Source organism: Antrostomus carolinensis, unplaced genomic scaffold (assembly GCF_000700745.2).
Source record: "Antrostomus carolinensis isolate BGI_N321 unplaced genomic scaffold, ASM70074v2 scaffold12361, whole genome shotgun sequence".
Classification (NCBI taxonomy): domain Eukaryota; kingdom Metazoa; phylum Chordata; class Aves; order Caprimulgiformes; family Caprimulgidae; genus Antrostomus; species Antrostomus carolinensis.
The window spans coordinates 1511-26912 of NW_010292034.1; the positions used below are offsets into that span (position 1 = coordinate 1511).

Here is a 25402-nt window from a genome sequence, read left to right on the forward strand (position 1 = left end):
GCCAAAGAATACCTATCAAGTGAAAGTGAAAGGTGATATTAGCTTGAAAGAAAACCAAATGTTCCTACCTACAGCAAATTTGCCAGTGCTGCTGAACAAAGACAATGATCATTAACAAGAGTCAGACATTGAGAAAAACTTCAATATTAAAACAACATCAGCATAAAAATCCAGTAACCTATTACATACTCTTTTTTAAACTATTTTTAAAATGGCACAGCACTTCACAGTATTTCAATGTAGCAAATATAATTATTTATTTGAAAAGCTTGACGATTCTGCTTTTTGCCTTACTATGTGTGAAAGGAGTATGACCACCACCTAAGCTGGTCTGTCATTTTGACCCAGACAGATATTCACAACATAGCAACAGACAAAAATATAGATACATACGGACAGAACACAATTTTAAATGCCTAGGAAACCAGATTATCCGGAATGGTTAACATTTTACATTCCAAATGCAAAGTTAACCTATTAAGGCTATTACAACTCTAGATGCTATAAAATGGTTTCAGTAGAATGATCACATAAATTGAAAAGAAAACTGTTGTCTCTCCAGACTGGAAATTGAGAGAAAATTTGCCCCCAGATGAGAAATTCCCTATCTAGTCAATGCATGTGTCAGTCAAACTTGTTTCTTCCTAGTTACATGTCTTTGAAAGAGCAGGGTTATAGGTCATTGTCAAATGCTAGCAAAGTGAGAAAGCAGCTCTTCACAGATGAGTTTTACCCTGTCTGCCAGTTTGCGTAATCTGAATTATTTGTTCAAAGATATCCTTCTGTTCATCTGTACTCTCCATTAGCAACAGAAAGTCTAATTGAATTACAGAATGTAGGAAACTTACAGCCCTCAATGGAACAATAGCTAGGTTTGAGAAGCACACAGTGACAGAACTCGTTAATGTGAAAAAATATAGTTGGAATAAAATGTACACATTCTGTCCTCATCCATTTCTTTTGAGTACACCAAGAAACTTGATTTGAAGATGCATAGCTTTGGTAACTGTCTGCTTAGCATGGCTCTTCACAGATGCCACGCACTGATGCAACAGTGGAAAGGACTCAAAGACTTCTCAGTATGAATACATAGAGCCTATAGGCCTGCATCACATAGGACACTCAGGAAAATTAATTCTATTTAATTTGTACAGTGGATTAGTTAAAAATCAAAATATTCTGTTGTCAATATTCTCACAAGAAATTAAGAAGAGAGTTTAATTTAGTTTAGGTTAATTCACTTCACTTGCAGCCCTGCAAGTATTTAACATTGTTCACGTGATCCCCTGTAAAACTCACACTTTTGGTAATTTAATTAAATTTACCTGAGTATCTAAGTGTAGACAAAACATTAAAAAGGAAATGGTCAATAACTACCACTTCTCTGTAAAATACGAAGGATGCAACTTATCTAGCTTTGTTTAATCACAAACATCCTCAGTTAACGAATGAAGGCTCTGATGTACTTAGTTGAAATGCAGTCTCGCATGAATTCTGTTCAGCTGTGGGAGAAAGGAGAGGGAAGTCACCTCTTTTTCTAGAGAAATGCCTAAACATGTTATGATCAGGCACATTATTACTGTATCTGCCAAAGAACATATACATGGGACATCAGAATAAACTTAAAATAAACTGCACAACTTTATGAAATGTTCTATTTTTATATTTACACTATAATTAGTACAAAATTGCCTTTTAAGTTTTCTGTAGCACAAGACAGTATCTACTGGACTTGATACCCTAATATGTCAAAACAACTACTTTGAAGAATGATAAAGGAATCTAGGAAGAGTTATAAAGAATAAGACACTATTTTCAAACTATACATAGTGTTTGCTTTTGCTTCTAAAAAGGTACTTATATCCCCAAAAGATTTTAAATTTTAAATAAGCAGGGTGGGCAGGAAGGGGACAGGGAGGGAAGACTGGTTGTTGGTACTAAAGCCTTTACTGTAATAAACTAAATATATTTACAATTTATACAAATGTTTGACCTTCAACAAAAATACAAAAACATATCACAAGATGCAAAGCCAGGAAATAAGTTCATCTGAGACACCACTGCTCTTACAGGACAGAACGCAACTTGAACTGCAAGGAACAGATAGGTATTTATCCCCCGTATTCAAGCAATGAGAACAATTTGCATGAGGTCACAAAGAAAGAAAAAATAAAAGGCTCCAACATTCTTCTGTAGACTCAGCTTTTAAAAACTATGTCAAAAACCTAGGCTACATCTGTCCATCTTGCCTCTGTGTTCCATTTGGTCCACGTAGCCAATATTTAGTTGCTGGATGTTGCCTTCTATTTTGAAAAATCGGAGTAGTTTCATGGCATGGCAAGGTCTTGAACCTCAATACTTTTGTTCCTTTTTAAAAGGCAAAACCTTTCTACTTCTACAATTAAGAACAATTTTGGCCCAGTTCAACTTCTAAAAGTTATATCCCCATCATATTTTTCAGTAGATAACTTCATAGACTGTAGCCTTTTTGTCTCCAGAGCCAGTGACTATGTACTTATCATCCACAGAGATGTCACAGCTAAGCACTGACGAAGATTCTTTGGACTAGAAGAAAAATAGAAATATATTACAACATTTAAAAAACAGTCTGTTACCCTCATCTCAGCATCCCATTTTGGGTAGATCACATAGGTCATGATATCTGAGTCTACTCTTGGGACTCTGGGTGTTCTTTTATTTTTTCTTTAAAAAGCATCATCATCCTCACCTGGAAGATACTGGCTCCATAAGGAGTTCTCCATGCATTAAGAAGGTTATCTTTCCCAGTACTCACAAACCATTTGCCTAAAATACAAAACAGGACTATGAAAACATATGAAACAGACATTTGTCAGATTTTGGCTTTTCAATTCATATCTGTGAGCTAAATCTGTTAACTAATTAGCATTACAAAGGCTCTCACCACTAATCAACATAGTACTTTTGCTTACAATCAATGTGGACACTCATGCTTTTGTGGTGTGTTACATATTAGGAAATCCCTGGACTGTATAAGTAGAAATAGCTTTTTACACACAAATCAACCTTCACAGCAGCCTTTAGACAAATGGATGGTTGTTTGTAGATAAGTACATTTGAATTAATAAAGCAGAGATATTTATTCAACTTAAGAAAATTATATACTAAATGAGTTTTGATTATCAAATGAGCTATGATTACTTAACAACTAATCAGCAAACCATGAATTAGAGCCCTGACCTCCAGTTCTGTGTTCAAGTCAACTTACCACAATAAGCAAACTTGAGTGACAATACACAACTCTCATGAAGGTGCAGCTGATATTTGTCTGGTTTATTTACATGTAGCACTTCTACGTTGCTGCTCTCCATTCCCACAGCTAACCATTCACCAGTAGGACAATAACCAAGGGAAAATATCTGGAAATTAAACCATGTTTACCATTTTTATTTTTTCCTACAGATACATATTTTTTTTTCCTTACAGTGGTTCCATTAATTGGGAGAGGGAGAGAGAGAGAGAAGAGACAAATAAAATTTGCTTAGTTCAATAGCAAGGAAGGAAGGGAGGGAACAATCTGCCAGTTGCACTGGGCTCAATCTCAGCTTTCATCCTAAATGTTTCCCTCCTGCTGCACCCCTATCCCCCCAGCCCAGGCTGTAGGAAAATCAAGTTACCTGTGATGTGAAGTCATGCTGTTGTAGCTGTCTCCCCTCTCTCAAGTCCCAGGATCTGACGGTGTTATCCAAACCTCCCGTCCAGAGCTTGGTACCATCATTAGAAATATCAATACAGCTGGCTCCATCTGTGTGGCCCTGGAATTGCCTGATAAAACAAACCAGATTGAATAATGATTTCCTGCCAGAGCTCAAGGTAAACACTGTTGTGGTGTTAGTTTTGGACTCTGTATGTGTGTGTCATCTCTTCTGTGTCTGCTGATGGGCAAAAATCAGCCCCTCCCTCTTAATGAGCATGAAATACAACAGCATTACAAAAACATTTTCCAGGCACTAGAGAAATTAATTGCATCATGGCTAGCTTAAAGGCAAATACTTCCTATCACATTTTGAAAAGCAAAGAAAAAAAAGCCTTGTATAAGAATATTAAAGTACAGTAACTATGGTTAAAAGCACTAAGGACAGCTCAGATTAAAACAGGAACTGAGGGAATAAAACTACTCTAGTTTCAGAAAACAGCTTCTGTATTTTTCTTTGGCTGCAAGTCAAGATGATAAATAAAAAGCAGAGATATTAACAGGAAGGGATCTCCACAGAGATCCAGAGAGTTAAACACAAGCATTGCTGAGTAAGCAAAATTGCATTATCTGTGGCAGCAGATCACAAAAATCTAAATGGTGCTGTTTGTTTTAAAATCTTCTCATTAGTAGCTCTCAGTTTTCGGCAACCAGAAGGTCATCCCAAGTCTTCCTTAATCCTTCAGTAAAAGCCTTTTGAGACTCATGCATATTTCATCAGCAATTAGCCTCAGGAAAGTCCTATGCCTCAATGTGAAAGGTGGAGGGTGTGGAGGGAAGACAACTAGTTTGGGAATGAAGGGTGTGAATCACTAAGAGCTGCCACAGGAAGGTCAAGCAACACACTCTGTTTTGCAGCTGTGGTCTGAAAACTCCATGTTATCAACTAGCAACATCAGCCAGCAAATGGTAGGAACACCTACAGCAAACATTCAAAAGACAAGACAGTCATAGATAGTGAGTGCACCTTTACAGAGACTAAGCATGCACTGGGCAAACTGAAGATTTTATGTAGCTAAACTCTTCTTTGTTGACCTAAAAGTTCAACAGAAAGTAAAATTTGCATGCACATCAATGTGACTCCCTGCACATACATTTAGGCTAGATGCTGATATACATGAAATTTTATTGAAACACAGCAGACTAAGCAGATTCCTCAGTGTCTGTGTTCAGAACTTTCAAAATATCACAGCTTTTCCCCATTTAGGTTCTTATCTCATAATATTGTAAGTCACCACTATTTTGATATGTATAAACCAAAACCTATCTTCTACTAAACCACACAGCTAGTTGCTCAGAGCCATTTCACACATGGCCCTATCTTTCTCTGTCATAGCACTAATGCTGAATATTGACCTACCAGACACTTTAACCTTCTACTAATACACACCTTAAGGCCTAGCAAAAGATTTCAGAAGTAATTTACATCACAATCCATTTATTTTACTCTTTGCAACCCATTCTACTAGTTTAGAGAACAAATTCCCCTAAAAAACTCAAATACATTTCTCTCATGAATGACCAAATATGAGTCCTTTCTGCTTTCCTAAAGAACTAAGGGGATCCACACTTTCATCTGCTTTTGTAAGATTAATTTTACTACTGATCATCACTAAATAAGAACTGAAAATTCTCTTTATTATTTAACAAGGCTGAAGACAAAGGAAAAGAACGAATCTCAAACAATTCGCTAAAAGGTGTGTTCAGTCTACATCAATCACAAACTAGCAGAAATGCTGCTTGTAGAATCACAGAATCAGAGAATGTTGGGGATTAGAAGGGACCTCGAAATATCATCTAGTCCAATCCCCCTGCCAGAGCAGGAACTTAAACAAGATTACACAGGAAGGCGTCCAGGTGGGTCTTGAATGTCTCCAGAGAAGGAGACTCCACAACCTCCCTGGGCAGCCTGTTCCAGTGCTCTGTCACCCTCACTGTAAAGAAGTTTTTTCTCAAGTTTAAGCGGAACCTCCTGTGTTCCAGCTTGTACCCACTGTCCCTTGTCCTACCATTGGGCATCACTGAGAAGAGCCTGGCTCCATCCTCCTGACATTCGCCCTTAACATATTTAGAAACATCAATGAGGTCACCCCTCAGTCTCCTCTTCTCCAAGCTAAAGAGACCCAGCTCCCTCAGCCTTTCCTCATAAGGGAGATGCTCCACTCCCTTAATCATCTTGGTGGCTCTGTGCCAGACCTTCTCAAGCAGTTAAAGTAGAAACCTGCAGACAAATCCCAACTAACTGAAACCAACAGGAATTTTTACACTGACTGCAGCAGGTTATGCATCAGCACTTCAGGCCTTGAAAGCACATCTTCCAAGATTAGCCTGAAGGTACCAAAACCAGTTTCTGCCCAACTCAGGTGCAAACTACATTCTTTGGCTAAGAAATACTATTTACTTTGCTGTCATGAACCACTATTCAGGGATATAAATATTTATGTAGCTGTCCAAAGAGTAACATCCATTAAAGTTTTCCATAAACAAGTAATGACTCACCTGACCAATGTCTGATTGTGCAGATCCCACACTGCGATGTTCCCGTCACTGCAGCAGGAAAAGCATACCTTGGAATCAGGACTGATAGCTAGAGCATAGCAGGCAGGGGCTGAGGATGTCAACTCTGCTTTTATACGAGGAGTTGGAGCTGCCAGGTCCCATATGGATAATGTGCTGGCTTCCCCGCCAACTATTAGGGTGCATCCATCAGGCAGCAATTTACAAGAGCGGATGTAGTTATCTCTGTTCTGTATAACACAAATCCCCTCAGTTATGTTAATACATGCCTGCCAATAAAGACCACTGACATGATTCTGACTGCATCCAAGTTTTAAACAGTATGCTATTTTTTCCATTACCAAAGTACTAAAGAGGAACTAGCAGATCCTAAAAGGTTTCAAACACCTACTTCTCATCACTAACCAGAGACTGCAGCTGCAGAAATTAAAGTGCAGAGTCCTGTTGCCCCAGTCTACTCTGTTTTAAACCTGATGAACAGCAAGTCTTCCGTTTCATTACACAAAAACAGAGCCAAAGTAAGCTTGCATTTCTGCAAGTGCACTCCATCAGCTAAGGTCACCGACAATAGAAATATTGAAGCAAATGACCTTTCATTTGACATTTGGGTAACCCTATATGAAAATGCAGTTCAAGTCTCATGCCTTTCAGGTTTTAAAGTTTTCTTTCAAATACTATTTTGCATTCAACATTTTAAACTTAAAATATTAAGTATCCCCATAATGGTCCTGGAGTTACATTGGTCCTTTGTTGTTCAACATGATTCTTCTCGTACTTATATTACTAGTTTCACATTTGTGATACTATTGCTGATTTAGAGGTAGTACAGGGGATTTCGAAGTGGAAAACATTTCAACCTTCACATATTACAAGCTTAACTCCTTAAGGGTCCTGGATGTCCATTTCTCTATAACAGCTGCCAAATTAACATAGTAACAGTTCTTTAGGAAATGGGGGGTTTAGAGCTGTAACTCAAACATACAAAAAAACACTCCAAGAAGTAGTCAACAGCATTCCTACTACTAATTCTTTTTTTTTCTTTTTTCTTTCTTTTTTTTTTTTTTTTTTTTCTTCATTCACAGTAAAGGAGCAGTAAGTAAGTGTAGTGGAAATGTTGTTTTAGTTGGTCAGTCATTACTGCTCCATAACTGAAATGAAGGCAGCTAGGACTGTGCATCCAAACACATACCTGCCACAGAACAGAATACAGATTCAACCATAATTTTACTACTAGACAACTAACATAAGGGTAGCAGTAAATAAAGGGCAAAAACTAAAAAAACCAAACCAAATCAAAAAAACCACCACATTCAGTAGGATCAGCATTGAAGCTAGAATTACTTTCATTCAGAATATGTATTACTGTGCTTTATTACATTAAGTCTTCTCAGTTAACATTTCACAAACTTCTATGCTGTTTCTGATATAAGAAGCATCTTTTATTGAGTTGTTAATGTTTCTGAGTTAGCTTTTCAGCTACCTATATTACTGCACTCAGTCCCTTTTGTAACCTGCAGATGTGAAAACAACCAACCAAAATGTGTAACTTATGGATCACCAACAGAAGCACAGTGAGACTTAAAGTGACCCTGGTACCTCGTCACATTATTTGATTATGTGGTTGCTACCTTTTACATAAAAAGAGGTTGTCACCCCTGGTGTGAGTGAAACACCTAGAAAGGTTCTTCGCAGCCCGGCATAAGCTAGGGTTGATTCCTTTTAAACTCATGCACCAAAATCTTCAGCATGACTAGAAAGAAAAAAAAAAATCCCAAAAAGAAAAAAAATCAGGTACACTCTCTACTCAGAAATCTAATCTGTTATTTGACCCTCAGTGATGATATTTATCCCTGAACAAACTAGCACTCCCTCTGTAACTCCACCTGTGTTAAAAAAAGAAGATATCCAAATATATAAAGCAGGAATCAGAACTGTCTGCTATTTCCTTGTAATATGAACAAAATCCAGGCAAAGACAGCTATTTCCGTACTTAGTCTCCAAGCAGAAGCAACCCTTGTGCACGAGTTTCTGTGCACCTACCAGGCAGTCCAGCTGAGAGACAGGGCTCTTGTTGCCAGGCTGGCTGATGTCCCAGACTTTGACACACCCCTTCCCACCCGTGTACACGTGTCTTGTGGGGTTGCTGATGGTGACTGCACACACAACTTCCCCGTGGTTCAGAGTGTTGATCTGACGGGCATGACGAGGGATTCCTGGACCGATGAGGGCATCAGGAGGGAAAGGAACCGGCTGCATCTGACCATCTGCAGTAACGTGAAAGGAGTAGGCTCTTTTGGGGAAGGGAGAGAAGACCAAACAAAAATCAGCCAGTTACAGTCCTATAATGCAAAAAAACCCCACAGTATTTTTTAAATATGTTTTCTTTGCCTATTTTTTCTCATGAAAATCAGAGCTATAGTGCTAGGTAATACAGCAACATGAAATCTCAGAGGGAGGCAAAGATTAACAATAGGTGTTTTCAGCTTGCCTCACCTAAAGTATTTGTGCAGTGGGGAAGCATGTTCAATTCTACCCTTAATTTTACAGACCAAGGTCATGGTTACTATCCCTCAGCCACCTGGATAATCAAAAGATACTTCAGGCCCTGGTTTCCAGCTGGCAGGTCCAAGTCTCAGCACCACAAGTCCTGCAGCAGCAATCCCTCACCAGGCATCACTCTTGCAGCCTTCTTCCACAGGGCATGCACCTGTTGCCTTGCAGTAGCACTAGCCAAAGTTCAGCATTTGCTCCTTTTCTGCACCTCATCTTTAACATCAGCACCAGCTGAGCTCCCATGCCTCTCTCTCCTACTGGTAATTAGTGCTTTAAACAGAAAACAGAAACATGCTAAGTGGTTGCACACACCTTTGTGAGAAAGCTGACACCATCTTCTCATAGTTATGTTTCCTTGAATAAGTATTTTGCAAAAGCTGAAAGGCTTAGTTTCACAGGTAGCTTTGGCACTTCTATACACCTTTTATTTGTATTGAGTGCATGATTTCAAGCATATGGAAACTGAGGGTTGAGGAAGTTAAACCCAGCACTGAATAAAAAAGCTCCTCCCTGGAGGAGCTTTTCCTTCATGTTCACTGAAAAATTTAAAGTCAGCTCTACTGAAGGACCAGGACACAAATAGTAGCTAATAAAGGTTTCGGGTGCAGGGGGGTTTATTTTTGTAATATGTTCTTGTGTCCAGCGTTGCCCTTTCTTTTCCAAATGTACCTTCTTCCTCAGAAATCTTCAGCCACTGTAGTTCAAGTATTAGTATTGCACCCCTCTTCCAAGGACCCAACAATAGATAATTCAATTTAATCTTCTGAACTCTGAGCTAGTATTTTTGAAGTGTTTTATTGCATGTTTCCAAGCATTGGGAAGGAACAAGCAAGATGCCTGGATCTGTAACAGACATCACAAAGCAACTGAATATGCCCAGTGGCAGAGCAGAAGATACTCCTTTAAAAAGGAGTGAGAAGCGGAGAGGTGAAAAAACTCTACAGGTCTTTCATACAGAAGGTAATAGTGGAAACAGTCACTCCATGCAAGATCACCGTTTTCTCAGAAGGGAAGGGTAAAACCTGGTTAACAGTAACTACTAGTAAACAAAGAAGAAATTAATAGTGCATACACATGCAATTCCTGTACCTCATTCATGTTTCATGGACATGTGAGCTGAAAGCCTACTCAGAGAATACACAGAAATAGAGGATGAGTGCAAAAGATGACAAATCTTTTTTTTGTCACGGAAATGTCAGAAATGTGAAATGCAAGAAAAGAAAAAAAGTGCAAAGTTCACTCCCTTACATGTATACAAGATGCACAGTAAAGCAAATTTACTTATTCCCATAGGACCCTTTATCTTTTTTTGTATGAACAATTACAGCAATATAAAGGCTTAAGTAGAAATCTGTATCATTTCTCTGTGAAGAGAAGTTGAGACAGGACTGTCCCAAAGTAGCTACTCACTAAACAGACGAGACACGGGATGGAAGAAGAAGCAGAGGAGGAATGGCAACAAGATTGCCTGAGGCTGAACAACTGCTCATGTTCAGGTACAGAATCCAAATAAAGAGTCATAGCACTTAAGAGGCTGAAAATCTGGTCCTCATCCTGGGCTCCAGATCAAAGTCAGTGGCAGAGTATTTGTTAGCAGTAAAGAGTACACAGAACTGCACAACTCTGAAGTCTCAGCCTGCCCTTGCTTTTATCATGAACAGAAGAAAAACAATTAAATAAGTAATCAATTTTTTCCAGCATATTTAAGATGGATAAGTGACTTGTACATGATTATTTTTTTTAATGGAAGGTTACATAGTAAATGTTCTGTTCAATTCAAAATACCAAAATAACTGGTGTTTTGAAATGCTTCTGTGCATACATACAGCTTCTCAGTTCTTGCTGAGATGGGATGGGAGGAAGACAGTAAAAACATTTTTCAAGTGCTTCGTGCATGCTGTAGAATCACGATGATTCTTTCGCTCTGAAATGCCAAAGACGTACCCAGGGTACTTTTAATCATGTAGAATTTTACCAGTATGCCTGTGTTTAAAGTGTGATTATATACACTGTAAGAGTAGTCTCTTTACCATCACTATGAGTAGGTATTTGCTTCCAAGACTGGTTGGTCAGGATGACTGACTTTGAGGGACTAACAAACAGACCAGAAATAGTTTCTTACAAGCCAAGACAGTTTTTTCTGCTGTGGAAGTTATCAGCAATCCACTGTGCAAAGAAATGGCTACACATTGCCAAATCCCTCTGCCAAGACAAGCACACAAAAAAGTAAATGTTCCTGTTTGCTTGAATATGTCTGGCATCTCATGCCTACACAACCACTGTCAGCACACTTATGTTGTCTAGTAACTTTATCAGGTATTATGGTATAAATTTTCATTACACATACCTTTTAATTTGAAAAAAAGTTGCATCATTTGCAAGACTGACACTCCCTAGACAATAAAACTTTTGACTCCAGAAAAGAGTCCTAGAGACAGCAGTGCTAATGACTATTCACAGCTCAGTCGCTGTTGTCCTTGGCTACCACTCCATCACATCACCATGACACTCTGCTGCTTCTGGGAGGACAGCACTTCCAGTGCTACACCTACAAAGCCATAGGTGTACTTACATATGATTAAGAAATGACTCAATTTTTAACACATTAGATATATTCACAGGCCTGAATTCTCAAAACTGACAAGCATTTTGGTTGTCCAACCTTAAGAGTCAATATTTAGTACAATTTAGTATATTCTTGAGTTCTCCAAAGCTCAGGGTCATCTTTCTCCTCAACAAATTGCTATTGACATCTGAATTCCGTAACACTGAAAAAATGTAATGTGCACTTTTGTCCTTTTCCAATGATCTTTTAGAACTGACAGTGTTCATCATAAACTGCTGTTCAGCTTCATGATGATCATGGATTTCTGCCTCACTCACAGCATTCTGCCTCTCTGAAATGACTGGGTTCCATGATTATCTCTTTTTGGTCAAATGACTATTAGCATTAAGATAGCCTCTCCTCATGTTGGGCCAAAAACCACAGCGAACAAAGTAAAAGTTGTTATACAATGCAATTACAATTTGACATAAACCAAGCCAAGTACATATCAATTAATACGTAAATATACACTTTTAACTAATTGCATATTATGAACAGAACAGTTACAAGACAAATTTGCATGCCTTTTATTTAGGAAAGAGTTCTGAGAAACAGTATACTGTCACTTATGATTATATTCTTTCTGAATAATATAAATATTCTTCCTATCTATTGCATCCAAATACTTCTCCTCATCTGTGTCAAAGCAGCACTGACAACCTAGACAGTTCCTATACAATACAACAAAGTAGATGATACTAATACAACCCAATTTCTCAGTTTAAATCTGGTAATTATGGCCCTCCAATTTCCAAATAAGTATCAAATAAGTATATAATAAGTAAGTATCATCTGACATGCTGAGGAGAGTTCAGAATAATTAATTCATCACTCAAGATCATGGCAAATCAACTAAATTATCTAACTGCCAGGTCCTGTAAGTATTCAAACTGATACAATGCATGCAATTCCTGTCTACTTAAAAGTACCATGCCTTAAAAAACCCCCCGAAAAACTTCCACTTCCCCCTTCAATTCAAACAGTATTACAGAATTCATCAACTAGCGCAAAAACACCCCAACTGCAGACAGTTCCTTCTACTGATGAATGCATTTTACTTTCAGCTTTTCTTTGTATTTCAGCTTATTTTTAGTTTTAGTTATCTCCAGACATGGTGATTATCTGAGTATGGTGTTTCATTATATAAGACAAAATAACAAGAAATAAGGATAACTGAGGAGTTAAGGAGCAACTGATGCCATCTGCCAAGACCTATGCAAGGCATTTGACACTATCCCGCATGACATCCTTGTCTCCAAGTTGGAGAGGCATGGACTAGGTGGATAGACCACTCGGTGGATAAGGGCTGGACAGTTGCACTCGAAAAGTTGCAGTCAAAAGCTAGATGTCTGAGTGGAGACTGGTGACAACTGGCATCCCTCAGGGGTCAGTACCGGGACCGGCTCTGTTTAACATCTTTTTTGGTGACATGGGCAATCAGCAAGTTTACCGACAACACCAAGCTGTGTGGTTCAGTCGACACGCTGGAGGGACAGGACACCATCCAGAGGGACCCTGACAGGCTTGAGAGGTGGGCCTGTGCAAACCTCATGAAGTTCAACAAGGCCAAATGCAAGGTCCTGCACCTGAGTTGGGGTAATCCCAAACATAAATACAGGCTGGGCAGAGAATGGATCAAGAGCAGCCCTGAAGAGAAGGACTTGGGAGTGGTGGTGGACAAGAAGTTCAACATGAGCTGCCAATGTGCACTTGCAGCCCAGAAGACCAACCTTATCCTGGGCTTCATCAAGAAAAGGATGGCCAGCAGGTCAAGGGAGGTTACTCTCCCCCTTTACTCTGCTCTCATGAGACCCCACCTGGGGTACTGCATCCAGTTCTGTGGCCCCCAACACAAGAAGGACATCGATCTACTAGAGTGAGTCCAGAGGAGGGCCATGAGGATGATCCAAGGGTTGGAGCACCTCTTCTATGAGAACAGGCTGAGAGAGTTGGGACTGTTCAGCCTGGAAAAGAGAAGGCTCTGGGGAGAGCCTATAGCTGCCTTCCAGTTCCTGAAGGGACCTACAAGAAGGCTGGGGAGAGACTTTTTTCATAGTGGTAGAACAAGGGGTAATGGCTTTAAACTGGAAGAGGGTAGGTTTAGATTAGATATTAGGAAGAAATTTTTTACTATGAGGGTGGTGAGACACTGGAACAGGTTGCCCAGAGAATTTGCGGATACTCCTCCTTGGAAGTGTTTAAGGCCAGGCTGGATGAGGCTTTGATCAACCTGGTCTAGTGGAAGGTGTCCCTGCTCATGGCAGGGGGGGTGGAACTAGATGATCTTTTAAGGTCCGTTCAAACTCATACCATTCTATGATTCTATAAAGGTATTTTTACAGAAATAACAAAATTTTTAACTTCATACATGTAATCAAATAATTCTATCCAGAGATATAAAGGGGAAAAAAAACAACTTGATATTCTAGAATAAAATAAAATTAGCCTTCCTTTAAAATATTCCTCATTCACTGAACAAGTGTGAAGATCAGTAGAGCTGAAATCTTTTTAACTTTTGCCCTGAGCGATTCCAGAATGGTATACTATTCCTTTACAAAAACACAAAGAGTCGGCTTATAATTAGAAGTTGGAAATAATTCACCACATCAAATTTCCCTTTCCTACTAAAATGAGAAATGTGTATTTTCAGCTCTTTCTGGAGCTTCAATTAAAATCACATTTGAAAAAAATATTGATATATACATTTGTTCTCAATGTTACCATTAATTCACAATTCTAGACACCAAGGAAGCAACACTGTGGACATAAACCTTACCACTGAGCTTGAAAATCTGCGTGAAGTGCACAGTCTAACTATTAGAAGGTGTGGTTCACATAAGGACAAATCCACAAGAATGTTAATTTAGCAGCTATAGAAGACTAAAAGCTAAATAAGTATCTTACTAGAAAGTCTATGCAAAGCAAAAAATATAATTACAGCAATACACCAAGAACTTGCAGTCCAGGGCATACTTAAATGTATCAAAACAACAGAATGCAAGACTCAGACACTACATGTCCATGTTCAAAACTCGTACCGATTTCCCACCTCCAGCTTAAGACAAAGATAATTATTGATTAGGTGATGGCTCAAGGAAATCTTGAAGGAAAAAAAAAAACACACACACCTTGCACCAAAAAAACCGCAAACCCACAAAACTACACAAAAAACCCCCCACAAACAAACCAAACCAAACAAACAAAAATACCAAAGAACTACTACGAAAATAATAATCTACCGATGAGAATCAAGTTTGAAACCAAGAACATGAAAGCTGATTTTATGCACATTCATATATACACACATACACACCAAGTCCTTGTCCATAAAATTAATTGCTAAACTACAAACAGCTGAAGAGAGCAAACTAGTATTAGATCACAAGTGTGTACACCAAAATATCAAAGTAGTATGAAAAACTGGAAAAGTCTCATAGGAAATAATTAAAAAACCCAACAAACCAACAAACAAAAAACCACACAACCTGATACCAAATGCAAAGACTAGCTCATTTGTATAATTCCCAAGTACATCTGTACCACTGTTAACAAGGTAAGACTGCAAAGAGCAAAACTGAAAGATTCACATTCAAGAACATAAAAAGATGGTATTAAAGACTTACATTTAATAAAGTCACAAAACAAGGCAAGCAAAAGGAAAGCAAAAGACAAGCTTTCTACAGAAGACACCCTTGATAAAAGCTGACAGACAAGTAGGTGGGTTCTTAAGAGGCTACTACTTTTTCTAACAAACTAGTTATGAACAGATCTCAGAATACACAGGGGTTAAAAATAACTGGGTGCTATCAGAAATACCATTCCTTTGGAAAGAAAGGAACTTAATCTTCTCTTGGAAGCAGGGCTGGGTGAAAAAACAGTCCCAGTATAACCTTTAATAAAAAATGTGCAACTGTGAGCATACACATATGGTTGAGGATTCAGTAGTTCAGTTTGAAAATTCTCTGTATCCCTTGCAACAAGACTCAGACTAAAACTCCGCATCTCACAAAACAAATTCAATGTGGCACATTAATTGCCCTCTAGGAAAAGACAGATTTTGAAAATAAACCAGTACTCCTCCCCTAGTTTGCATTATTATATAACCCATGTACTTTCTACAGAAAATATAGGAGACTTGCCTAATGTAGGTGAGAGATACTCAAAGATGCTACAGGTAGCAGACAGCCTCTAGCTAGCTGTAGCCAATCAAGAATAAAACAAGAGATCGTTCTAAAGCTGTCAGTAAAAATATGACAGATCAGTTTATGGAATGGTAAGTTTGCGTCACTCAAAATAAAGATAAGCAAATAAATCACTTTAGAGGAAACTACTAACTCAGTCTGACTAACACAACCACAAAAAAACCATTATACAACACATCCTATCAAGTGGAGAGCAGTGAGTACATATCAAAGTAGGTGATGTAAGAAGCACAGTGTGAATGAAGTGCTGACAACACTAAATAAAAAGATTTATAAAAACAAAACTAAACAAAAACCCCATGGAATTTAGTTATGAAATACCAGGATACAAAGTATAGCAGTATACATGCACTGCTTTTGTGCCTTCAATAGTACAAAAACTAGAATTCAGCCACCAAAAATTTCTGACTGAACAAAAATAGCACTTCATAGCTTATAATATAAAACAGTCAGGCATTACTAATAGAAGTCATTGAAACCTTATGAATATACTTGTTTAAAAGCAAAAAATTACAGCTACTGGATTATGCAATCTTCAAAAGTATTTTATAAGTATAGCAAATTCTACTAAAGTCAGCAAGAATGAGTCTGACCCTTAATGAAAGAACGTTCTGAGAACAAAGCTTGTTCCTTACTGAACTAGATTAAAATACAGCACAATCTGATATATAACACTAACTCACTGAGCCCTCATATCAGTAATCTTATCAACATAGCACCAACTTTTCTTTAAGTAAATCCAACATTCAACAGGTTTCTCACGTTGCCAACAGATAGCTAAGTCTGTTCTCAGAAGTATGGTGGATAACAATGAAAACACATTCAGGATAACTTTGCTAATCTAAGTCTGCTGCTTTCCTACCGTTATGGAAAAAGAGTAAAAGAAAATACACACTTTTTTGCCTATAATGTGGTGTACTTCTACAGATGTTTGCATGACTGACATTACAACGTATCACTAGCTATTAACAGGAGTTAAAAATGAAGGCAAACAGAAATATGTGTGTATATAACTTCACCACAGTGGGTCTTATAACTTAAGACAGTATTCTAAAAGTATATCCAGAAAAGTAATAGCTTCTGAATTTTTCCTGATGCTGTAAAAGGAAAAAATAAACCATGATAGATTGGTAAAGAAGACAGTATGTAACAGGAATACCCAGCTTAGGAAGAGCAAAGCATTAAGCAAGTTTCAAAATCATGTAGGTACCTAGATAGAGAGAAACTACTCTTAACTGCAACTTTCTGTTGAAAGAGAATACAGGACTGAATGCCAAGCGCAAAGGGACAAAGAACAGGTTTTAACAGTGCATTGAAAAACTTGTTGTAATTCCCTCTGCCTCACTCTCTCCAAAAAAACAGATGAGTCAAATTTACAGTCTATGCTCTGTTTGCACCTGTCTGCAGAGATGAGTTGTCCAGAAATACTTAAAAAACCATTTTTTAAGAAGTCATACATGCTCATGACTCCACTCCACATGGATAAACTCAGTCTCAACAGTCTACCAAAGCCAAATTAATGAAAAATTTGTTGTACACTGTTTTGGTGAATTTATTTCATTGTTACATTAATGAACCACAGTATCACAGAAGTATTTCATTTAACCACTTATTCATTGATAATTAAAACTTTTAAATAAAAAGAACATGTGAAAGTTTTCCTACATCTATGCATGACCTGCTGCACAACTGCTTCATTATCCTATTGTTCTCCAGATGCACACTTACACAAATGTTTTGAAGAGTTTGATCCATTACACAAGGTGTGCAAAAGTTGCTGAAGTAACTGCTTCAGATACCCACTGTGGTCAACAGTTGCAGACTCTTATGCCTGACAAAACAGGTGCCAGACAAGGAGTCTGCAAGTTTAGTATATGCTCAGTATAGTAGGAAGTTTAGTTTCAGTATGTTTTTATCTTACATATTTTACAACTGTCTACCAGTTTTTAGTCTCCTTAACTTCCCCCAGAAAGGAGGAAATAAAAAAAACCTTCAAGTATACCTTCAACAGCTTTTCCGTGGAAACAGGTATATGCACATCTGTTTTGGGATATGACAACTACCATTTGAGAATTTATATGCTGCACCTCTTCCCAGGAGAAGTCTAAAACAATCTCTTGGAAATAACCTGTCACTACCCCTTTGGAATTCTTGTTCACTGACAGAAGATAACTTTATTCTCTCTAGATATCACAGTTGTTACCAAAATGTTAAAAGTTACTTACGGTTTTCCCCCAGGAATCCCTGCTAGATTTGGAGGGATTCCAGGTACTCTCATGTGAGGAGGAGGATCAAACCCAACCTGACAATGAAAAATGAATTAATCTCACATTTGCAATTTCTCATTTAGCAAGCCCCCTTTTCTTCACCCCCAAGATATGATGTGTTTAACCAAAACGTGGCTTTTACCCACAGTATTAGATAAGTGTATTTTCACATAAAAGCCCTGTTTACTAGGTTGAAAAAAGTAACTGTATCTACAATAACGACAAGATTACAAGGTTAAATCCAATCTTGCAAATTTACAAGTAGGTAATTTTTTCTATGCATAAAGCTGCCATCAAGCTCATGTTTGCAGAATCTCGCCCCTAGGTTATTCTGTTCTACAGCAGCTATAACCACTATGCTCCATTTACTTACTACACCCACAACTGCAACTATTCTTAATATACCTTATCACAGACCTCCAAGACATGTATGGTCCAACTTCTCATGTTGATTTCCACAAAAATCGAAAATACTAAGGCAGAGATGTAGATAAAAAGATTTCTACATGCTTTAAGACTAATTTGACATTTTTGTACAGAACAGAAATCTAGTTAATAGAATCACAGAATGGTTTGGATTGGAAGAGACCTTTAAAAGCCATCTAGTCAAATGCCCCTGCAGTGAGCAGACACCTTCCACTAGATCAGGTTGCTCAGAGCCCTGTCCAAACTGATCTTGGACGTTTCCAGGGATGGGGCATCTAATACAACCCTGGGCAACACGTTCTAGTGATTGATCACCCTCATTATAAAAAAAAGTATCTTCCTTTTATCTAGTCAAAACCTATCCTCTTTTAGTTTAAAACTACTACCACTTGTCCTATCGCTACAAGAGAAGTAAGAGGAAAGCAAATGTCCACAGCATCAATGAAATATTTCATAGCTACCAAAACTGCTTTTAATTTAAAGCATAAATTAATTTTTTGGATTTTATTAATCAGTCAAAGCACTGATGAAGGTGAAGAAAAAAGGAGACATACATAAATACACTGAGATTCTTTGTTTTCAAGGTGCAAATTTATTTCTCCAACCACTCAGCAAAGTGAAACACCCACTAAAGCTGCCAAGTCTCTGGCGCTGTTACAGCTTGGGAATTCAACAGTGCTAAATGAAGCATGTAGCTCTCCTCAGTGAACCACAACTCACATGACTGAGGTTGCATGCAACGTATGGCCTACCATAGGAGATCTTCCATAGGCAACCACAGCAGCTGCAGCAGCAGCAGCACTCATCTGGGGTGACATATTGTGCAGACTGGCATAGGCTGCCCCTGGACTGGTTAACTCTCCATTCATGCCAGCATGAGGTACCATTCCAAATGGAGCAGGATACGGTCCTGGTACTGCCAATGGTGTCCGCAAACCTGCAGCTATAGAATAATGAAATCAAGTAGTTTTATTTATATATTCCTGACATATGGAAGAAAACAGCCCTTTTTTCCCCACCTACAATAACGAAGCCTCTCCTCTCACATACTGGAGACCAGGACACAGACATGCACTGACAAGAAACACTGCCATAATTTGTCAGTACCACTACCTCTTTTCGCTTAATTAAGATCTACTGAAGTCCAAACTTACTTCTAACAATCTCTTCTTAGCATTACAGTTCCATTTCTGTAATGTTTCCCTGTTTACATTAATCTCTCTATTGCCAAAATTAAGCAGGAAAGTTGAAAGACATGGTTTACACAGCTCATGTCTGAAGCAACTGTGTGGTACAACCCTGAACAGCAAAAGTAAACTTCCCCTTGCATTTGTCAAGATTTACACTGCAGCAAGTATTAGTTGACTCAAAGAGCAAGAGAAGAGATTGCATTCAGAGTAAGTACTACAAAACTTCTGAGAAGTCTTTTTATATTGCATTCAGTCTCCAGATTATTTGCAAAAAAAGATAAAGACAAAAGTAAACAAAGAAGGATAAGAGAGAAATATTCAAACTCTTGATAATCCAGACATCTGCTTCTCATCAAGCCCTCTCTTGATATCAAGAACAAAGCAATACATCTAGCTAAGATTCGCACAGAACTACACATGTAAAAAAAAGATTAATTTTGGAACCATAAAAACACGTGAGGTAATACATTACCAGCTTGGTTAACCAGAGGGTCCATTGTTGGAGGCTTGCCAAGGCCTGGACGAAGTCCTGGAGTTGCACTAGTGCCTGGGGTTGGCACATCACTTCGAGGAGTTGGTGTGCTGGATTTCAGAACAGGCGTGCTGGCTTTTTCATGCTGGTATCATTAAACAAATTAAATGAGTATTATTTTTAATCCAGGCCATATTATACAATTTATCACAACAGCAGCTGGGATGCTGGGCACCTACTACCTAGTCCCTCAGCCAATTTTCATAAATCCACACAGTGCTGACAACATTAACTTGTAAGAGAGAAATGCTGACCTTTTTGATTGCTGCCAAAATTAAAATAAGAAAGAAACAACGAAAATTCTTTTTCCTTCTTCCATTGGCATGAAAAAAAATGCCCGAGCTCTTTTTTTTTTTTTTGCAGGACAATACAATATGAATCACCAGATTATTTTAGCTTGAAATCATTACTGTCTCAATTATTATTGGACACAGGAAATCTAAGTACAAAAACAAAATACCACCACAGTTGATAGTATCAAAAGAACTGTGACACATAAGCTATAAAGAATCAGATCAAATTATTAGTCATACTACAGGAAAAGTTTTCAAAGAGTTATAGCTTATTTAGAAGAGAAATAAGCCTGGAGAACTTCTTAGTGATGACTGGCAGACTAAGCTAAACCATAAGCTATTGCTCAAGAAAAAATAAGCAATGCTTAAGCGACTCATGTACTCTGTAAAAAATTTGCAATTCATTTGACAGCAATGTAGGAAACACAAGAAATCAAAATTAAGCAGAAAATACCGCTGATGAGAAAAGCTGAATCATAGTATAAAAGTCTGGAAAGTAGTCTATTTCAGCTTCAAATGTTTAAAGCCATGTACTTTCTGCCACAAGTAGTTGCAGGAGACTGGAGAGTTAGATTTTACAAGAAAGAACATTTATCTAGACAACAGGCTGCTACCCACCAGACTCATTTCTTTAGATTTGAGAGAAGTGGAACTTCCTGAAGAGGCTGTAGATGCTGGACTGCTAGAGGCGTCTTTCTTCAGCAGGCGGGTTTTATCTATACCGTTTTCACGTGGGGAATGAGTGGGACTTGCCCTTGGGGAAGAAGGATCCTAAAAGAGCAGGAAGGGAAGAACAGCACAGAATCATGTCATGGGTTGGTACACAAACACCACTAAGAAGTCTGTGGGAAAAAATCTAGAAGAATTTAAGCATTAAGTTCAAATGACAAGACATTTTGTTATTTCTACAGAAAAAAGCTGAAATCTCTTCATCAATTTAGAGATATAAGTAACTTCTTATAGTAAGCAAACTGGTTTTATTTTACAATATGTGTAATCATAAACTGTTTCCAAACATCGAGCTTGCAATCTAAGTATACATAAGCACAAACTAAGGCAAGTGCACACGATGTGGGAAGAGCAATAAAGACCAACTGTAACTGCAGTAAACTTACGTTGTTTTTTCCATGTATGTTCTCCACATGCTGCTAGTGACAACAAACATTTCAGTAATCTCTTTCAGGCCATATGAACCTTGCTCATCTCTATCTTCAGAAGAATAGACAAAGGTGCATGCTTTATATGCCATAATATCTGTAATTTCTTTCTAAATACCATCTGCAATTGCCTCGCAGATTCTTAAATCTACAGGAAAAACTGAAATAACTTCTCGGGTGATTATCCTTCTCTCTTCCAGAGGCTCTCTCTGCATTTACCTTTACTTTAACCTGAAATGCCATAAGAGCTCTGCAGGTTCTCTGTGCACCTTTGTCTCATGAGAACAGCAGCAGGGAGGAAGCAGTCCTCACAAGAGGGCACCAAGTCTACTGATTAATTATTAAGCAGCTTCATTATAAGTGGGGCTTCTGAAAGGATTACTAAAATCCCTAGTTGGATACCCATTTTTCTACTTGGCTGACAGCATTTGGGCACTTGGAGCTGCCGAAGATACTGCTCTGTCAACTTCTCTCCCTGTGCTTTTCACAGGACAGAAGAACCTCACTGCAATATTCAGGCTTCCTAAATATCTTTGTTGTACAAAATAAAAGACGAAGAAAAGGAAGGCCTATCCCTTCACCTTGATGCCACTGCCAAATTCCTGCCCTTGGAGAAATTAAGTTGCTACAATCTCTGGAAAATTTTGGGAATTGATTGACTTCATTCTGACTTCAGCTGACTTCATTCTAAAAACCAAACATTTCTGTAAAATGCTGTCTTTAACATAGGACATTAAAATACTAGTAATTTTTAAAGCACCAAAAATGTTTTCAAAAATACTCCTACTGTTAAACACAAGGTTAGGTATTGTTTTCCTTTTTCTTTTGAAGACAGTACTTTGAAATTCTCAGCCCTCCACCTGCACCTCACCACAGCTCTCTCCACTACAGAGCAGCTGTGAAGCATCAGAACATAACTGCAGAGGGAACAGATCTGGACAAAGCAGCAGAAGGAAAAACTGAGAGGGCAAACAGATAAAGCTCAGAAGAAGACATAGTATCTGCAGTACTAACAAGAAGGAGAAGTTTTGACTATTTGACCATATCCATACAGAGGATTCTTTTTCTTCTAATATCTAAATGCACTTTTCCTTTAACCTTTGGGCAAATGTCAAGACTACAAAAATGAAAAAAGGTTACCTCATTGGATACATCTACAACCAAGTTATCGTCACTCTTGTCCCCATCGCTGTCCTATTAAAAATAAATAAATATAATGTTCATTTCAATTAGTACATTAAGAGCCCAGAGAGATAGACTACATATGTACTCAGACATTTTTTGTTTTTCTTAAACAAAAAACAAATAGCCTTTAATTAACTTATCAGCAATAGGGAAAACAATGAAAACAGGAACAACAAAACCTTACTTCTGCTTCAATAACAAAATCCAAATAAGGCAGAACTAGTTGAAAGGTGGTGGTCTCACCATCAGTGCAAGATGGTCCAAACCCCTTCCTTCTTACCATCATTAACAGTGTTATCACTACTCTTGAAAGAGAAACTCATTCTGTTCATATGCTAATCCTATATGTTATTCTTATGGAAATTACTGCTTGTGCATACCTAAAAAAAACAACAGATCTCAAAAGTGTATCGTTTTGGCATCTGTTTGATGAATCAACTTCCTCAGTGATATGACAATTTTTCTTCTTTTCCAGAAAGGAAAGTTTTGAAATGGAAAGTTCTGCAGAAGAAAAGGCTTCAGAAGTGCCAAGGCATTTCAACATTTCTGTCTAAAAAACCCAAATCACTTTGGCATTCCTAAACAGAAATGTTTTATTGTGGTTTGTCAAGTTGCATTTTGACTGTTTCACATAAATCTGTGTTCACCTGAGCTGCTCTAGTACTCATGATAGCTGTTAATCAAGTGCCTCCTGGTCCCTACTTCCAAAATGGGCAGGGATGCCCCAGCAGTCATATTCGATGATACAAAGTGGTCTAGTGATTTCTCCAGTGAACCATGGTGGTTCAACCAGAAGGCAAGTCTTGACTTGGAAACAAAACCAAATGAACAAACAAAATAAGATGAATGACAAAACTTAAAGTTTCCATGTAGGCATGTCTGACATTTCCAGTAACAATACTTTTAATTAAAAAGTTTATAGGTAAACAAATTGGACATATGAGATTGCTCAAACTTGCCCCACCTCTTGCTTTCAAAGTGTGTGGGCTATCACACTTAAAACTGGCAGACAGAAAGTAAAACACCAGTTCCTTCCTCTCACTTCAGGCCATAAATAAAATAAAACAAACAAAAAAAGAAACTCAACAGGTAGCTGCAACCCTTCCCTTCTGCTTTAGAAGATGAATATTGATCCAAGAAATACCACAAACATATTAGGACCCCTGAAGACAGAATGGTGGCTCTATTTGCCACTCATGAGAAGGAACAGGAAAGCTTCAGCCCTGGTTATCTGCCACCTCTTGAAAATTATGAAGCACCCACAAAGCAAGAATAGGTTAGAATATTTTGAGCATGTGGGAGCACAGCAGGTGGGACACTTGTTAACAGAAGTACCACCCCTGACGAGGGCAAAAATAGCTGCCAAGCAATGATTAAGTGGACTCCACTGACTTTGTCATCTTGACAAGTAAGAAATTGACTGGGACTATCAAAGGCATGTCCAATAGGTACTATTAATGTCAGAAGATTCTCCTCACTAACAAACCCACAGGTTGAAACTATATAGGTCATAACATGAAAATTAGTCAGAAGTCAAAAAGGAAAAAAAAAAAAAAAAAAAAAAAAAGGATTTTGCGTGTTATTTCCAAGAGCAACAATTCCTCCCACTTTTTTATCTCCCTTCTGACAAAAGCAGTACTTCCTGGTCCCTACAAGGGCCTCATCTAAAATGAGCTTGAAATCAGCAGCTCCATGTTTGCAGAATTGGGGAACTTTTAAAAAGAAAGATCTTCTTCCAGATTAGAATAAATCTGGAAGTTTCCTTTCAAATATACTTGTTTTGCTCACTTTTTAATTTTGATGCTGCCTTTATCTGTAAAATCCATTTCAAGTGAACAGCAAAGAGAACTGCACATTTAAAATGTGGATTAAAACAAACTGCTTCTACAATGCAATATCCTTTCTATTTCTTTTCAGGAGAAATAGAAGAAAAGCAAGGAAGTTAAGCTTTTTTTTTTTTTTTTTTAAATATAAAATGTAGCTTAACAATGCTTAATCTTCAAATATTTAAAATTAAAAATTCCCATAGAATATCAAACCCTCAAAGTTGATACAGTAACACGAGCAAGTTTGCCAAACCCTTCTGTAATCAAAACAAGATTATTAGAAAGCAGTGGAAATACAATTTGCAAAACAGTTGTACAGTGCCACAACGCGCAAAAGGGGAAAGTGATCCCATCTACTTTCAGTAGCTTCAGGGATATCCAATAGCTGCTCAGAGATATTCTGGGTCAATGTGGAGAGAAATTATCCTACCAGATACTGAGGAAATAAAGTAGCATCTGATTTTCTCTTGGTTTTCTCACCTTGTTTCAGTAACCAGAAAGTAATTAGTACTTGCATTCATATAAACCAGACAATTTCCCACACTATTGCTACGTTACAGAATAGTATCTTCCGCTAGATTTAAATTCTGCTTTTCAGTACTCTTTCACACCAGTCCTAGTCTCTAAAGCCTGTTAAAGTATTATCCTATGATTTGGCTGAGCATTTAGATGAAGTTGAAAACCTGTGTGAACCTTTTGAGGTTCCCGTATGCCACTCTGTTGTACTGAAGTGTCTCTTTGAAACCAAGCAACAAGCAAGCTAGTAAAAAATGCAGAACACAAACTGTGAACTTTTTGTATTTCAACTTGCTTTCTACTGAAACTGCCGTATCAACCAAAAGCAGATTTTAGTAAGTTGGTTAAGCCTCAGAACATACGCAATTTGCAGTAGTAATTATTACTCAACATGGTAATA

The 25402-nt window shown here is 38.0% G+C and overlaps 1 protein-coding gene across 1 annotated transcript in view; it reads right to left on the bottom strand.

Annotated features, from left to right (window-relative positions):
- Nucleotides 1-1648: 1648 nt before the first annotated feature.
- The window catches only part of TLE1 (TLE family member 1, transcriptional corepressor), a gene marked incomplete at its 5' end in the record, with an annotated part of 68780 nt that continues 45026 nt past the window's right edge, over nt 1649-25402 (bottom strand). The window contains 11 exons of the mRNA XM_010176807.2: nt 1649-2565; nt 2729-2805; nt 3248-3398; nt 3657-3804; nt 6233-6480; nt 8291-8540; nt 17836-17912; nt 19056-19246; nt 19966-20110; nt 20937-21089; nt 22616-22669. Coding sequence (XP_010175109.1) covers nt 2458-2565; nt 2729-2805; nt 3248-3398; nt 3657-3804; nt 6233-6480; nt 8291-8540; nt 17836-17912; nt 19056-19246; nt 19966-20110; nt 20937-21089; nt 22616-22669 — 1602 coding nt within the window. The remainder of the gene's footprint in view (nt 2566-2728; nt 2806-3247; nt 3399-3656; nt 3805-6232; nt 6481-8290; nt 8541-17835; nt 17913-19055; nt 19247-19965; nt 20111-20936; nt 21090-22615; nt 22670-25402) is intronic.